At 38.8% G+C, this 18,775-nt stretch overlaps 1 protein-coding gene across 1 annotated transcript in view; it reads right to left on the bottom strand.

Moving 5' to 3' along the window:
* SLC5A12 (solute carrier family 5 member 12) overlaps positions 1 to 18,775 on the bottom strand; it is a 130,820-nt gene that overhangs the window by 19,244 nt on the left and 92,801 nt on the right. The window contains exons 10-12 of the mRNA XM_073604548.1: positions 17,023 to 17,090; positions 14,766 to 14,852; positions 11,970 to 12,169 (exon numbers count right to left, since the gene is read on the bottom strand). Coding sequence (XP_073460649.1) covers positions 11,970 to 12,169; positions 14,766 to 14,852; positions 17,023 to 17,090 — 355 coding nt within the window. The remainder of the gene's footprint in view (positions 1 to 11,969; positions 12,170 to 14,765; positions 14,853 to 17,022; positions 17,091 to 18,775) is intronic.

The following is an 18,775-nucleotide window of genomic DNA, read 5'->3' as shown; positions in this document are numbered from 1 at the left end:
CCTTCTCTCTAAATCTAGTGGTAAGAATCTCTGCTTGTGTAAAATAATCCAAAACATTATCGCAATTCCGCCGTATGCGCATATATTGCCCTTTAGGCACAGCTCCTATCCATTGCGGATGGTGACAGCTGTGTGTAGGGACATAAGCGTTTCGGTCAGTTTCTTTAAAAAAAGTTTTTGTACTGATGTGGTTACCTTGTTTGAAAAGTATTAGATCTAAATAGCTCACTGTGTTCAAATTATACTCTGCTGTAAATTTTAAATTATATCTGTTCAGATTCATACAGTCTAAGAACTTTAAAAAACTTTCCTTAGTTCCCTCCCACAAAATGATCACATCATCTATGTATCTTTTGTATAACAAAAGTGATTGGGGTCTATTCTTGAAAATGGTTTCTGATTCCCATTTGTTTAGCGTGATGTTTGCCACACTGGGGACATAGCGGGCTCCCATGGCTACACCGCCAATTTGATTATAGTAGTCATTTAACGCCCAGAAATAATTGTTCCCCATGGCCATAGATAGTCCTTCGATCAGGAATTTGATTTGTGATTTTTTCAAGGTGGATTTATTAGTGAAGGCCCACCTTACTGCTTCTAGTACATCTGATTGCTGTAGATTGGTATAAAGAGACTCAATATCTATTGTTACTAATAAGGTTTGGTCCGTGGTCACAATAGATTGTAACAGTGTAATTAATTCTCGGCTATCTTTGAGATAGGTTTGGCTCTGTGGAACCAGAGGCTGGAGGAAGGTGTCAAGGTATTCCCCCACCCTAGAGTACAGAGAGCCAATCCCACTCAATATTGGGCGGCCTGGTGGGTTTTCTTTGTTTTTGTGTATCTTTGGTACTATATAAAGTACCGGAATTCTGGGTGTGGTTAGATTAAGATAGTCTGCTTCTTTCTGAGTTAATATTTTTTTATTGGTTCCTTGAATGGTCCATTCTAATAGTTTTTGTTTTAGTTGTGGGGTAGGGTTACTTTTAAGCTTTTTATATGTTGAGGTGTCATTCAATTGTCTCCTTAATTCTTTATTATAATTTTCCTTGGTTAGTATTACCAAACCTCCCCCCTTGTCTGCAGGTCTTACCACTATCTGTTTATTCTCTTCCAGGTTTTTAATTCCCTCCCATATTTTTTGGTTGTTTTGGTGTTGTGATATTTCTATCTGTCGTACTTCATCCTGAACCATATTTCTAAATACTTCTATATGGTGATGGGAGCCCTTTTGTGGATTAAATACAGAGTGATTTTTCAAACCACTATGTACAAAAGGGTCGTTTGTCTCCCGAATCATAGGTTTACTATTTTGGCCTGAAAAATGTTTCCTGATATTTAGTTTTCTTATATATTTCTCAATGTCTACAAATAGGTTGAACTTGTCTATATTTTTGTTTGGCTCAAATTTTAGTCCCTGAGCTAGGACTTCCAATTCTGCGTCGGAGAATTCTATAGTGGTTAGGTTGAATAACCCTGATTTTAGTTGTTTCTCTTCCTTTTTCTTTCTCCCTCTGCCTCTTCTTCCTCTCTTTCTACTCTTTCCATATAGTTTTGTTGTGGGTTGGTTGGGATTCTGTAGGGTTCTTTCCAATCTCTCCATTCCCCCCCTCCTTGATGTGGGTAGGGGTTGTGTACTGGTCTACCTCTAAAATTACCTCTAAAGTTGCCCCTAGGGGGTCTCGGTGGATAATGGCTGCGGTTGTTGGCATAATATCCATAATCTGGGGGTCTGTAATCTAAAGGGGTGGATCTATTATAATTGGATCCCTTATAGGGTGAATTATAGGTTGGAGGATACGAATGGGAATTCATCTTAGGGTAACTATTTTGACTGTGAACTGCCCTGTTGTTTTTATGGGGTGTAATTGAGTCCCTTTTAGTTTTTGTTGCCATAGAGGCTACTGTGTTATGTATTTCAACTTCCCTCTCTGCTGATGGTTCCTGAGATGGGTTTGGCTGTAAATTCTGTTGCCATTTGTATACCTTATTTTCTTCATAGTCCTTGATGTCGCTGAAATATTTTTTAAGCTTTTTATCTTTAATTTCCCCATCATATTTGGCTAGATGGGTGCTTAGATCCTTGGCTTTATCTGAATATTCTTTGGAGGACATTAGTGGTTCCATAGTTGTCTTGAGTTCTTTGATCTTAGATTCCAAGACAGCTTTTTTGGCTTCCCGCCTTCTGACCATCATTTGCATTAATTTTTGTTCACAGGCGTTGAAGAATTCATACCACTCATCGAGTAGTCTCAAGTCCTCTACCCCATCGTTGGGACTAATGTCCCATCTTAAACTCCTGGGGGTTAGATTTTTACCTATATACATCTCCAGGGATACAATATCCCACCACAGCCTTATCTGCTTTTCAGTGTCATATTTAAGTTGTTTAAATCCCTTATCTAGATCTACATTGTTGCTGGGTGTTTGCTGAAAAATCTCTTCTACATTAAATTGTCTATTCTGCATAAAATTAAATACATCCATGGCTGCGCTCAGTGATAAGTAAGAAATCAAAATTTTAAACTCAAACAATAGAAAACAGTAACTTCCGCGCCAGTGGTGTCAATACCAAAAAAAATATAAGTGAATCACATATCAAAAAAACATTCCCAGCAGTGAAAATATAAATTAACAAACTAATAAATATTCAAACTAGTAAATAATTTACAACCTATATAAGCTGCTCCCCCAAGTTTCTTTGAAATATCAAAAAAAATTGAATATTTTAAATAGATAGGGGGCGCTAGAGGTTATCAAAAATAATTAGGTGCATAAAAGAAGCAAACAACAAAGCTTCTCATTGAAGAGTGAAAAAAATATATAAAAATACTAGCAGTAACAATTCACATTTGAGTTACACATTGAAGTGATGACAGTAATAGTGATTATTGTCCCCATAACATAAGTAAATGAAGTGGTATCTTGCAATAGTGTCACAATCTTGCTGTTGTGAGAAAAATTCCGTCACCAGAAGAGAAGGAAAGGGATACACCTTGAGATAATAGATATCTGCTTACCAGATACCAATGACTCCTTTAGTTAAAAAGAGAGTCACTAGCGCTTGCGCAGGATTGTGCCTGCTCACATGGACGGCTGGATATTGGATGGTATTATAGGCATGGATTGTTCCCGTCACATTCGTTCAAGATATGGGTATATAGGAAACAAAAACAGTCTCCATAGCGTAAAACCATTTATTAAAATATAAACAATAAAAATAGCCAAGTGGCCGCTTACATTAGTGGGTGCCTACCCGGCACTGGGGCTGCTCATATGTCAGGGTAACTCTGAAGTTAGAAAAGACCCTTCATATCTCATCCTAGCCGGCGTGCGTTCCAGCCCGCATGGAGGGACAGCCAGAGGATCCGGATGTTGGAAGACAAAAAGGACATGTGACCACGTACCGCTCCGACGTACGTTTCGTTGTGAACGTCTTCAGGGAAGCGTACGTTGGTCACTAAGGTGCTGGTTTATATTAAGAGGGAAGGGGGCGGGTGATTAGCGAGCGTAACAAAAGGCTTGTGCTCGTAGCAATAAAGTTGGATAACTAGTCAATGCTTAGGAGCGGAGCTCCATCTAGTGGTTGTTAACTATACTGATCCTATTTATTCCAAAGCCTATTTATTGGGAAGCCAAAAAAGCTGTCTTGGAATCTAAGATCAAAGAACTCAAGACAACTATGGAACCACTAATGTCCTCCAAAGAATATTCAGATAAAGCCAAGGAATTAAGCACCCATCTAGCCAAATATGATGGGGAAATTAAAGATAAAAAGCTTAAAAAATATTTCAGAGACATCAAGGACTATGAAGAAAATAAGGTATACAAATGGAAACAGAATTTACAGCCAAACCCATCTCAGGAACCATCAGCAGAGAGGGAAGTTGAAATACATAACACAGTAGCCTCTATGGCAACAAAAACTAAAAGGGACTCAATTACACCCCATAAAAACAACAGGGCAGTTCACAGTCAAAATAGTTACCCTAAGATGAATTCCCATTCGTATCCTCCAACCTATAATTCACCCTATAAGGGATCCAATTATAATAGATCCACCCCTTTAAATTACAGACCCCCAGATTATGGATATTAAGCCAACAACCGCAGCCATTATTCACCGAGACCCCCTGGGGGCAACTTTAGAGGTAATTTTAGAGGTAGACCAGTACACAACCCCTACCCACGTCAAGGAGGGGGGGAATGGAGAGATTGGAAAGAACCCTACAGAATCCCAACCAACCCACAACAAAACTATATGGAAAGAGTAGAAAGAGAGGAAGAAGAGGCAGAGGGAGAAAGAAAAAGGAAGAGAAACAACTAAAATCAGGGTTATTCAACCTAACCACTATAGAATTCTCCGACGCAGAATTGGAAGTCCTAGCTCAGGGACTAAAATTTGCGCCAAACAAAAATATAGACAAGTTCAACCTATTTGTAGACATTGAGAAATATATAAGAAAACTAAATATCAGGAAACATTTTTCAGGCCAAAATAATAAACCTATGATTCAGGAGACAAACGACCCTTTTGTACATAGTGGTTTGAAAAATCACTCTGTATTTAATCCACAAAAGGGCTCCCATCACCATATAGAAGTATTTAGAAATATGGTTCAGGATGAAGTACGACAGATAGAAATATCACAACACCAAAACAACCAAAAAATATGGGAGGGAATTAAAAAACTGGAAGAGAATAAACAGATAGTGGTAAGACCTGCAGACAAGGGGGGAGGTTTGGTAATACTAACCAAGGAAAATTATAATAAAGAATTAAGGAGACAATTGAATGACACCTCAACATATAAAAAGCTTAAAAGTAACCCTACCCCACAACTAAAACAAAAACTATTAGAATGGACCATTCAAGGAACCAATAAAAAAATATTAACTCAGAAAGAAGCAGACTATCTTAATCTAACCACACCCAGAATTCCGGTACTTTATATAGTACCAAAGATACACAAAAACAAAGAAAACCCACCAGGCCGCCCAATATTGAGTGGGATTGGCTCTCTGCACTCTAGGGTGGGGGAATACCTTGACACCTTCCTCCAGCCTCTGGTTTCACAGAGCCAATCCTATCTCAAAGATAGCCGAGAATTAATTACACTGTTACAATCTATTGTGACCACGGACCAAACCTTATTAGTAACAATAGATATTGAGTCTTTTTATACCAATCTACAGCAATCAGATGTACTAGAAGCAGTAAGGTGGGCCTTCACTAATAAATCCACCTTGAAAAAATCACAAATCAAATTCCTGATTGAAGGACTATCTATGGCCATGGGGAACAATTATTTCTGGGCGTTAAATGACTACTATAATCAAATTGGCGGTGTAGCCATGGGAGCCTGCTATGCCCCCAGTGTGGCAAACATCACGCTAAACAAATGGGAATCAGAAACCATTTTCAAGAATAGACCCCAATCACTTTTGTTATACAAAAGATACATAGATGATGTTATCATTTTGTGGGAGGGAACTAAGGAAAGTTTTTTAAAGTTCTTGGACTGTATGAATCTGAACAGATATAATTTAAAATTTACAGCAGAGTATAATTTGAACACAGTGAACTATTTAGATCTAATACTTTTCAAACAAGGTAACCACATCAGTACAAAAACTTTTTTTAAAGAAACTGACCGAAACGCTTATGTCCCTACGCACAGCTGTCACCATCCGCAATGGATAGGAGCTGTGCCTAAAGGGCAATATATGCGCATACGGCGGAATTGCGATAATGTTTTGGATTATTTTACACAAGCAGAGATTCTTACCACTAGATTTAGAGAGAAGGGTTACCCTGCCCATGTATTGGACAAATTGGTCTTACAAGTGTCAAACATGGACAGACAGTCCCTACTAGTCCCCAAACCAAGAAAATAATTTAAGGGTGATTGTGCATTTATATCGGGCTTTCATCGCCAATACAAAACAGTAGAAGGTATTTTTAAGAAATTCTGGCCCATTTTGTTAAAAGATAAAGATCTCCAGTCCTCCCTGCCAAAAAAAAACAAAATTTATTTACCGTAGGGCTCCCACTCTCAGGAACCGATTAGCCCCAAATGTACCTGACCCCCCTAGGAAACCCCTCACTTTCCTGGATGGGTCTGGTTTCCATTATTGTACTAGATGCAATGCTTGTAAGATAACTAGGAAACCGGGCTCTAAGAAAAAGAAGGTCCAATTTCAATCGGTAGTAACCCAACAACAATTTAATATTAAACCTCTCATTACATGCGATTCTGACCACGTAACTTACGTTTTGGAATGTCCGTGTTCCCTACAATACGTGGGCAGAACCACACGTCAATTAAAAGTAAGAATTAATGAACATCTGACAAACATTAAAAATGGTTATCCTAATCATAGTGTCTCAAGACACTTCAAACTTCACCATGATAGTGATCCAGCATTATGTAAATTTTATGGGATTGACAAAATCACAAGGGATTGGAGGGGTACCCATATGAAAAGGGCAATATCCAGAAATGAAACGTACTGGCTTTATAAATTACAGAGTATGCAACCATATGGGATGAATATAGATCTAGACCTCAATTGTTTTTTAACGAATGATTGAGTTTAGGACTATTCATCAACCATATTATCCTCAGATGACTAATGGGAGGAAGTTGAATTTCAGTACTACCCCCTTCTCTTGTCTATAGAGACACACTTTATGATGGATTATATCTTTAATCTCAATATTTTTTTATTATTTTTTATTTTTTGTTTTTCGAGGGGAATTCTGTTAATCAGGGTTGACAGATCTGAGGCATAGTCTGTCCTATGGGACCATACTAATCACTATTGATTTGATTTGGATGAGCCCCCATAATCTGGCATCTAATAATGCCTTATAGGCTAATTTAATATCATTTTTCGTTATGTAAACCGAGACTGTGGCTGCACAAAATACAGGGTAAAATAGTTGTTTTTTATCAATTAATATCTAACAACAATTTCCAATTATCAATTATCCATAAGCTACCTTTTATTAATGTTAATCTGGGTTATATCCACCTACTTGTTTTTGACCAGTAGGTGGACTACCACAATTTTCCAGGAGACGTTGATAGTAATGAATATCTGTCTTAGTTGGAATAAATAGGATCAGTATAGTTAACAACCACTAGATGGAGCTCCGCTCCTAAGCATTGACTAGTTATCCAACTTTATTGCTACGAGCACAAGCCTTTTGTTACGCTCACTAATCACCCGCCCCCTTCCCTCTTAATATAAACCAGCACCTTAGTACGCTTCCCTGAAGACGTTCACAACGAAACGTACGTCGGAGCGGTACGTGGTCACATGTCCTTTTTGTCTTCCAACATCCGGATCCTCTGGCTGTCCCTCCATGCGGGCTGGAACGCACGCCGGCTAGGATGAGATATGAAGGGTCTTTTCTAACTTCAGAGTTACCCTGACATATGAGCAGCCCCAGTGCCGGGTAGGCACCCACTAATGTAAGCGGCCACTTGGCTATTTTTATTGTTTATATTTTAATAAATGGTTTTACCCTATGGAGACTGTTTTTGTTTCCTATATACCCATATCTTGAACGAATGTGACGGGAACGATCCATGCCTATAATACCATCCAATATCCAGCCGTCCATGTGAGCAGGCACAATCCTGCGCAAGCGCTAGTGACTCTCTTTTTAACTAAAGGAGTCATTGGTATCTGGTAAGCAGATATCTATTATCTCAAAGTGTATCCCTTTCCTTCTCTTCTGGTGACGGAATTTTTCTCACAACAGCAAGATTGTGACACTATTGCAAGATACCACTTCATTTACTTATGTTATGGGGACAATAATCACTATTACTGTCATCACTTCAATGTGTAACTCAAATGTGAATTGTTACTGCTAGTATTTTTATATATTTTTTTCACTCTTCAATGAGAAGCTTTGTTGTTTGCTGTTTGCTTCTTTTATGCACCTAATTATTTTTGATAACCTCTAGCGCCCCCTATCTATTTAAAATATTCCATTTTTTTGATTTTTCAAAGAAACTTGGGGAAGCAGCTTATATAGGTTGTAAATTATTTACTAGTTTGAATATTTATTAGTTTGTTAATTTATATTTTCACTGCTGGGAATGTTTTTTTGATATGTGATTCACTTATATTTTTTTTGGTATTGACACCACTGGCGCGGAAGTTACTGTTTTCTAATAAATACAAGAGAACCAGTTCCATTGGCAGCCATACATGCCCATGCCATGACACTACCACCACCATACTTCACTGATGAGGTGGTATGCTTTGGATCATGAGCAGTTCCTTTCCTTCTCCATACTCTTCTCTTCCCATCACTCTGGTTGATCTTGGTCTCATCTGTCCATAGGATGTTGTTCCAGAACTTTTTTAGATGTTGTTTGGCAAACTCTAATCTGGCCTTCCTGTTTTTGAGGCTCACCAATGGTTTATATCTTGTGGTGAACCCTCTGTATTCACTCTGGTGAAGTCTTCTCTTGATTGTTGACTTTGACACACATACACCTACCTCCTGGAAAGTGTTCTTGATCTGGCCAACTGTTGTGAAGGGTGTTTTCTTCACCAAGGAAAGAATTGTCGGTCATCCACCACAGTTGTTTTCCATGGTCTTCTGGGTCTTTTGGTATTGCTGAGCTCACCAGTGCGTTCTTTCTTTTTAAAAATGTTCCAAACAGTTGATTTGGCCACAACTAATGTTTTTGTTATCTCTCTGATGGGTTTGTTTTGTTTTTTCAGCCTAATGATGGCTTGCTTCACTGATAGTGACAGCTCTTTGGATCTCATATTGAGAGTTGACAGCAACAGATTCCAAATGCAAATAGCACACTTGAAATGAATTCTGGACCTTTTATCTGCTCCTTGTACATGGGATAATGACGGAATAACACACACCTGGCCATGGAACAGCTGAGCAGCCAATTGTCCCATTACTTTTGGTCCCTTAAAAAGTGGGAGGCACATATACAAACTGTTGTAATTCCTACACCGTTCACCTGATTTGGATGTAAACACCCTCAAATTAAAGCTGAAAGTCTGCAGTTAAATCACATTTTGTTTGTTTCATTTCAAATCCATTGTGGTGGTGTATAGAGCCAAAACGATTAGAATTGTGTCGATGTCCCAATATTTATGGACCTGACTGTATATAGTATTCTATTGTCCAAAATGTATTGTGCAAATTAGAATCCATTAATGTACAACCACATATAAACACATTAGCGTTTTATGTTCATTTATGTTCATTCCATGTCTTTTTTGCCGAAAACGCTCCTTTTCTGCCTTCTAATACGCCTGTAAGCACCTATGTGTGCAGTGCAAGGGCACATAGGCTAACATAGAATTGCATTTACAGACAGAAAAGTAAAACACCAAATGTCTGTAAAAGCTGTATTTTTTAAGCCCAGTGTGCATGAGGCTTAACTGATGGACAGCTGTGCTATGTTATTGGGCAGCCGATCCAGCCGGTAACCGCTAAGCACCAGGCTATCATTAGATGGCTCGGTACACAGAGACAGTGTAGTGACCCAATCCAAGGAGTTGGGTCCCATGTGATCCCTGTGATTGGTTTTGTATTGCTAACAGTGTTGATTCATCCTCTTACCTTTACAACATGGGAAGGAGAGAGGTTGAGTATTTGACAATAGCGACAGAATGAATGGATCAGCTGACCTGAATATTAGCCCCTCACCTCCCTTATCCTGCACATCTGAACATTAACCCCTTCACCTCCATCCTGCACTGTATGTAACCATTACATTAACCCCTTCACTTAATACTTCCTCTGTGTATGACTGTATGTACATTTAATGTATCTAGTGCACCTAGACTCAAAGCAGGAGATTATAATCACACTAAAAAGAACACAGATCCTCAAGATACTACCCCTATACTGTATACTAAATAAAAAAAAATGTATATATATATATATATATATATATATATATATATATAAACGCCAAAGGTATTCCAGTGACGGGGTTGGAGCTATCGGTGAGAAAAATAATAAAAAAATTGAGATAAAAAGCCTGATTTCGCTCAACAACATTATGAAAAAAGAGAAAGTACATGCTAAAATTGTACCACACAAAACAAACTACACTTATGCTAAAAGGACTGTATATCCAGCTCACATATCAAGAAACCATCAAGTCTGACCCAACGAAGGTGTGATGTATATGAAGAACTATTCCCCCCTGATACCTCAGAGTCCAAGTGTGGAGGAGGGGGACATGCAACCAGTAGACCTAAGAGATTAAAGAGGAACTGCAGTCTGCTCACATAATTTGTAATAAAAACATCTTGGCCATTCGGAAGCTTCCCTCCTGAAGCTGCTGCCTGTTCACGTCCTGGATTTACACAGACACACAGAGGCACACCTCCAGCTCTGCAACCCTGCAGCTTTCATTGGCCCTCTTATGACTCATCTCCCCTCCCTTCCTGGCAAACTCTCACGAGAGCTATGCATGATGTCATAAGCCTAGGCGATGACCAGGCAAGAAACAGGAAGTAGGCTGTATAAGCTATTTACTGGCAGAAACAAATGTTTTACTATCCAAAGTCAAAGCAACAAGGGCAGAAGATTTAATAGATGGAAAGTTGAAAAAATTACTGAAGGTCCGCTTTAAGTTCCAGGGACGCTCTTGTGAATGACCAGGGTTGTTGTGGATGATGTGGAACTGCAGTATAAACTCACTCACTCACCTCACTGTATGAGGACAATATCCCAGATATCCATGGATGTGCTGTAGCTCAGGATCTAGAAATTCCAACTGTGTATTCCAGGGTGTAAAAAGGCATCTATGATGGCCCAAGTGGAAGAAGGATACAGTGGTCCAGAGGAGGAAAGATTCCAGGCTTGTTAAAAATGGCTCTGTATGTAGAGACCCAGTGAGGATTATATGCAAATGTCATCTATGATAAAAAAAAACCCCGGAAAGCCTCCCTCGCACTGCAAAAGTTGTCCAGCTAAGAGCAGGAAAAAATTATGCTGGCCTGTCCATATGTTCCAATATTAAATTATTGGAATATATATACACAGTTCTTTGTGGAAAACTTCACAAGCAAAAGTCCAAAGTCCATTAGGGTGGTATACTTATCAGGTCTCGCTGCCTGTGACTTAGATCTGAACCCATAGGCAAGTCGTCTAGCATAGAGTTCTGGATTGGAGGTGGATAAGCTAGACCCGTGTCTGACCCATTTCGCCGGTCTCTGCCGTTTGCTTCAGAGGCTAAAAATAGAGTCAGCTCAAAAAACCTGATGGCGGGGTTTCCTGCTTTTATGTGTAATCTTTTTATTAAGGTGTTGTGTGTTTACTGTTATAATGTGTACCTGTGTTTGCCTATCCTGTCTTTCTCCCCAACATTTTCTCCATTGTGTGCCTCCTATGTGTGAATTTCCATTGTTAATTGAGTAACCTATTGTTTCTGTCTGTTTGCTAATCCTCTCAGGCATACCTACAGGATATAACCATTGTGGGATATTTACCCCAATGTGTAATATTTGTTTTATTGTTTATGTAGTGACTGACCCTTTTTTTGAAGTGTATAAAAACATGTAGTTCAATAAAGTTATTCCTTTGGTTTTATCTCAACATCTTGTCTGCGTATGATGCTTGGGGGAAGGGCCTAGTATTAGCTTCCGGTCTGCTGGAAGGGTGTGGAGGACAGGAGGCACCGTTTGACGGAGGCACCTAGGCGGTCCATCACAATAATTGTCATTCAAACTATTATAGTACTGAAAACAGAAAAATGGCCTGGTAATAGAGGGGTATCACAGGCTGGTAGTTGAGTGGTTAATAAACATTGTGATCTGCTTATAGCTTGCAGTGAACTTGGAGTATTCATTTTCAGTACAGGAGAGGAACCTGTACAAGTGTGCAAGACTGAAGGTAAGCCTTAAGTTCAATATTAAATTCAACATCTAGGTTATAAAAATAGCAGATTAGATAATCTCACCGTTCTGGCGCAGTAGTAGCAGACAATGTGGTAAGTAAAGGTGTAGACATTGTGGAATTGGCAGTTATGTTTAGTAGAGTGCATTGATCTGTCCTCAGTAATAGTGGCAGGGTCTTGATAGCTGGAGCTGGATATATAAATGCTCCAATTGCAACCCAAAATGACATAACAAATCCAGTCAGGACACCTCCCAGAGCTCCCTAAAAAATGTACATAAAGCACAGTTTAGTCATTTCACTTTTCTTTCTTTATTCCATGTTTTTTATATCCCTGCTTCAGAATTGTTTTAGCCTTGCTGGAAATTAAAATATCCTATAACCTTCTTACAAGATTCAAGTTGTCACTTGTAATGGCTGTGTAGTGTAGGAGTTAAAGGATCTGTCCACCCAGAGGTATTTTGTGGGAACCCCTCATATTGGTCACAGCAGGTTCTTAGACACATGTATAAAAGTACATGGATCATATCAGCAGAGTGAGGCCTAAACAAAACCTTAAATATCAGTTTTGGGTGAACTAACCCTTTAAAGAACAAGCAACAAAATTCAGTAGTGTGACTCATAAGTTTTATCATGCTAAGAAATTAATGGTGTAATATGTACACAAAACTACACTTGGGTGGATAATTGTTCAAGGTTTTATACCAAGCGGGAGTTATACAGTCAACATAAAAGACATGGAAGCACCCTGTAATTACAATGTTGTTCAGTGTTAATTTTTACATGTTTTAGTCGTAGTCTTTTGACTAAAATGGCATTTCAGTCATCTGAATTGTTTTAGATTTAGGAGTATTTTAGTCGACTAAAATCTCCAGTACATGTTATTTATGGTATTAAAAACCTCATGTACACTGCTGCTGCTAAACGGATGTTTAGGAGCAGTTGGGCTTTTTTTTTCAACTGCTTCTGACTGCAACTGCTTCTCTATGTTATCTTATCAGTACATATACACAGAGTCGTTTATAGTTGTTTCTAGGCAGTTGAGATTAGAGGCCTTTTTTTTAAAGCAAAAAAAATGAGTTCAGAAGCTGAGTTTAGAGGCATTTCAAGATGCAAACGCTTCTAAACTCGGCTAAACGCGGTAACTCGCTTTCATTTACAGGCGTTTTTCATTTTTGGCTATTTTGAAAAAAAAAAAAAATTTTTTTTCAAACGCTTGTACATGCAAACGCGGCTAAACGTGGCATGTAAACGCAGCAAAACAGACGTTTTAAACGTGGGTTACTATCTGTCAAGTTAAATCGTTCAGGAGAGCTTGTAAAAACGTCCCGTGTACATTAAGCTTTAAGGTTTGAACGTGCACTACAGACACAGATTTACCCATTGTGATATACAGTTGAACGGCTTTATAAATAAACCAAGTTTCGTAACCAGACAAAAATATCGCGTTTTGAAAACCAGAAGTGCAACTTTAAAATATAAAAAAAAAACTGTAAACTCTATTGGCTGTAGTGCCATTGCACTTATTACCTGAATATATTACCAATTAAATATTAAGAAAAAAAATAAGAAAAGCATTTTTTCTATCAGCAACTTTGTAGATGCCAATACTTATTCTTATGTGGTATTGCAGTGTTAATTATGATGTCAAATTTCAATTTAGTTTTAGTCAGTCTTTTGACTAAAATGCAATTTTAGCTTTAGTCATATTTTAGTCTTTTGACTAAAATGCCATTTTAGTTTTAATTGTATTTTAGTCATCTGAAGTGTTTTCGTTTTAGTCATATTTTAGTCAATTAACATAGTGTTAATTTAGTCAACTGTCCAGCTGGACTTCTGGGGTGCCTGTCATTGTTGCTGTGTATGCTCTAGGCTTTTGAATCTTGTTGCTGATTGTCATCACCTTTATTCAATCTTCTGTGATCCCCACACCCCTTCGAGGCTGTTTGTCAGTCTTTTGTTTTTCCTTAAATCATCTAGCCACATACATTGGAACAATCTTTATTTCAATCGATCCTTCAACTAAAGCTACTTTTTTGCAAAACACCCATCAGGCGCCCCTGTGGTCATCTTGATTTTATCCTATAATTGTCTCTGTCTGCCCCCTACAGCCATAGATGCGGTACAGTCTCTGTGACCTCTATTTGGGGTGTGTTCTCCTGCTTCCGTTCCCTTTGGGGGCCTATGTCATTTCCCTGAGGAAGCCAATGCCTTGGTGAAACATGTAGGAATTGATTACCTGCATCACTGGCCTATAACACCAAGGCCTATTTTGTCTCACCCTTTCTTTCTCAATGAGTATCCTATGTACCGCATTGTCTATATTTTTGTATGCTCGTATATCCCTTGTTTATGTTACTTGTTGATATATGTAAATAAAGTATATTGTCAATTTTAGTATCTATTGTTAAATCATTATCCCTTGGCACCACTATAATCCCCTTTTACCTCTACCTACCATTTCTAGAGTGGTAAATGTATTGACACTCTTCTAGGGTGGCCAATGTATTGACACTCTTCTAGCGTGGTCAATGTATTGACATTCTTCTAGGGTGGTCAATGTATTGACACTCTTCTAGGGTTGTCAATGTATTGACACTCTTCTAAGGTGATCAATGTGCTGACACTCTGCTAGGGTGGTCAATGTGCTGACACTCTGCTAGGGTGGTCAATGTGCTGACACTCTGCTAGGGTGGTCAATGTATTGTATAGGTGTATCCTTTGGTGTGCTAATGACCACCAGCTGGTGATTTGTTGTAAGATAATACAGTGGAACTTTTTATCTCATTGCTTAGCACATATGTTTAGCAGAAAATATTAAGGTGACCAAATACTCTAACTAGTATAATATTTAACCTACCTTCCAATTGGTCCATGGAAACAAAATCCCCAAAGAGAACAATCCTAGCATGGGGCCACCACACATACCGTGGATGCTAAGAGCAGCCTGGAAAAACAAACATTTCAGTAACAAAAATTTGTGGCTTCAGGTGAGCTAGCTTTCAGAGCATTCATTGCTAAATATTTTTAATATAAGTATTGATTCTCTCATACAAAAGTTATGGCAAAAAGTTTGTGGACAATCGACTATCTCACCTTCATAAACTTGTTGGACTTCCTGTTTTGAAACTATTGTCATTACCACTTTAGCTCCACACCTTTTCTGCTACTTTTTGTTTACATGTAACAATCAGTATTTTTTGCTAGAAAGTTTCTTAGAACTCCCAAAACAAACATTTTTTTATTTTTTGGAACAAGAAACTAATATATAAATTTCATACTGCGCTCATAAATAACAACTATGTGTATCAAATAATAAAGTCCATAAAACACAACCAAATTCTTCAATCCAAGTGAAAAGCGGAGTATTCTTAATTGCTGTGAGGAATAAGTGCCATTTTCCACCGATAATTAGGCAAACATCCGTCTCCCCAGATCACCATGACACCCATTACAGGTAGTCAAATGAGCATGGGATGGGTAAATCTGAAGATGTATCCTCCAGTATAATACGGCCCCCAAACGGTAAGTCCACCAACGATAGTGTTAACATAAATCAAAAGGAGAATTGAATACTTCTCATAGTGTAATATGTAGCAAATTTGTTCCTAAAAAACATGTAGCACTTACAGTTCAGTAAACTTAGTAAAAACATGCAGGCACGCCGATTGCATTCCACCTGCGCTCCAGATAGATGGCAGAAGTGACGTGTCACGCACTACCCAACCCCACATTTACTCATGCTCATTTCACTACCTGTAATGGGTGTCACGGTGATCTGGTGAGTAGGATGTTTGCCTAATTATCAGTGGAAGATGGCACTTATTCCTCACAGCAATTAAGAATACTCCACTTTTCACTTGAATTGAAGAATTTGGTGGTGGTTTGTGGACTTTATTATTTGATGCACGTAGTTGTGATTCATGAGCGCAGTATGGAATTTATAGTAGTTTCTTGTTTCATTACTAGACCTTTGGTCTCACTACGGGCTGCTCTATCTATCTATCTATCTATCTATCTATCTATCTATCTATCTATCTATCTATCTATCTATCTATCTATCTATCTATCTATCTATCTATCTCACTTTCTCACTATTATTTAATGTATTATTTAATTTATTAATTTGCTCTTTATTTATTTGGTATTTTTGATCCAGGGTGCGCGGCCCAGGGTTTTTTTTTCTTAAAAAAAGCAGAGGTTCTGAAGAATAAATTGGTGGGTGTTGCAATTTTTTATGTCACATGGTATTTGCGCAGTGGTTTTTCAAATGCATTTTTTTGGGACAAAATATACTTTTTTTTATTTTTAATGCAAAAAACAGCCCGATGAATCTGCTGGTTGTAAAAGCAATCCAGCTGCTAATTAGCCACTAGGATTGCTTTTACAAGAGAGCTGACCGTCAGCTCTAAAAAACTGTACTGGGATAATGCCTGCAACTGCAGGCATCATCCCGATATGACTGCTTGAAGTCTAGCAACGTATGGGTACGTTGCTGGTCGACAAGTGGAGTTACCCCTCCCCTTTTGAGGCTGAAACAGCCTCCATTCTTTTGAAAGGTATTCCACAAGCTCTTGGATTGTGTCTGTGGGAATTTGTGCCCCTTTAGCCTAAATACCATTTGTGAGGTCAGGCACTGATGTTGGATGAGAAGACTTTGCCTTAGCATTCCTTTTAATCCCAAAGGTATTCAATAGGGTTGAGGTCAGGGCTCTGCAAATCACTTGGGTCCTTCAACATTAAACCAAATAAGCCCATCAAGCCTTGGACTTTACTTTTTGTCCAGGGGCACAGTCATGCTGGAACAAAAAAGGGTTATCCCCAAAATTTTGATACAAGAGTTTGGACTTGCATAATTGTCTTAACTCTCTTTGCATGCCATAGTATTAACATGGTAATGTTAACTGGAAACAACTGCACTCAATAATATGGCCATATAGTACAGATGTAAGCAGGACCACATTTTACTTTGTAATGACATATGGATTTATACGTATTAGTAAACAAGTTGTCAAGGGTTCCAGTTCCTGGCTAGCATGGCTCAGTTTTGAAAAATAATTAAAAATAATTACAATTTCACTTTGGTATTTAAAGCTTTAAATGCCAACCACACTTACCTGCACAACACCACCCATATATGATGCGACTACAGCCATTACAGTACACAATGCACCAAACAGCACACCTGCAGTATTAGAAATGAATATATCAATTTTATAATAAGGACAACACTGTAACCTGTTGAGCTGAAACTAATATTGTATTTTAAGGTGGAGGTTGAAGGGTGGCACACTCGCTGCCTCCAATATCTCCTGGGACATCTACAACTCTTTCTTCTGGAGGTCCTGACATATCTTCAGGTGCAAAAGAGTAAGATGACATCTACTACAGTAGGATAAATCAAGATGTAACCAATATTTCAGTTATTGGTGAAGGTTGTTATTTTTGAACACTCTCTAGCTCAGGGTTTCTCAACCAGGGTTCCTCCAGAGATTGCTAGGGGTTCATTGAGAAGTGAGCAGTTCCTGCCTCTCAGATAAGTTTCCACTGACACCATTGATCTTTTTATCTATCTGAAAGGGAGTATATCTTACCATGACTGTAAGGAACATTCTTCCTGACCATTACACTAATGTATTATACCTTTCTGATCCTTGAGACCATAAAGGTATTTCAAGATATCCTCTGTGTTTAAAAGGTTGAGAAAGGCTGCTCTAGCTTCTCATATTCTAAGCTTAACTTTCATGTTCCATGCTGTGTAGTATAAAATAAATGATAAATCCAACACTGAGCGAGAATTGTCTTTGTAATGGCTGTGGCAGATTAAAAGCTATGTGAGCTAAAACTACAACACCTCCTCAAGGAACTTAGGTTGCAAAGTGCCACACTAAATACTCTTAAAATGTTCCCCTCCACCTAAACATGGTGGAAGCAGCAGCACCAATTTTTTACATCTGCAATGACAACTCAGTACCAAAAGATACTGGGGCTAAGCTGTTGGCACCAAGGACTACTGATCTAAGTTTAGAGATCTCGCCCTCTGAGTCACTGAAAATCACAGAGGTAGTTACAATTGCCACCAGTTACCTATAACTGGGTATCATCTTTGGGTGGACTGACCTTGTTTCCAAATGTATTTTTTATGTTTCAACATTGTAAGTTATGCAATTTATAGCCATGGCATAGACCAGTGGTTCTCTTTAAATCAATATCAATGACATGGTATTGATAAGAGCTATTTTATCTAAGGGAAGTTCCCAAAACATGGCCTGTTGGGGGTACTTGAGGACTGAGGTTGAGAACCACTGGCATAGACCATGTGATAGCTTGTCCTTTCCCCCTCTCTAAACCTCATTCTTTCTTAGGTGGCAAGACATTGTTGTATAGACACACAATTGCACAATTACTGTATTTATTGGCGTATAACACTCACTTTTTCACTATGAAACTCGGGTGCAAATAGCGTGTGCGTGTTATACTCCGATACTTCAATTTTAGCTGCCTTGGAGGGGACAGGGAGGGGGGCGGGATGAGCGCCCTCTGATTACATACAGTGAGAATCTCCTGTTTACTTGGCGGTCTCTGTAATAGGAATTCCCGTCTCCTGGGCCACCATTGAACCACTGTTCTGTCTAGCATATTAGATTCTCACTGTATGTAATCTGTCGGCGCTCGTCCTGCCCCCCTCCCTGTCCCCTCTAGGCTGCAGATGGACATTGATCAGGCTGCATTGAAGGTAATGGTGAGGCTGCTGCATTGATGGCAATGGTGAGGCTGCTGTATTCATGGAAATGGTGAGGCTGCATTGATGTGGACTGATGAGGCTGCATTGATGGCACTTGTGAGGCTGCAGATTGGCATTGACCCTTA

Source organism: Aquarana catesbeiana, linkage group LG11, assembly GCF_042186555.1.
Source record: "Aquarana catesbeiana isolate 2022-GZ linkage group LG11, ASM4218655v1, whole genome shotgun sequence".
Classification (NCBI taxonomy): domain Eukaryota; kingdom Metazoa; phylum Chordata; class Amphibia; order Anura; family Ranidae; genus Aquarana; species Aquarana catesbeiana.
Note: the sequence above shows the minus strand (reverse complement) of the source record. Positions and strands in the feature narration are given on the sequence as shown.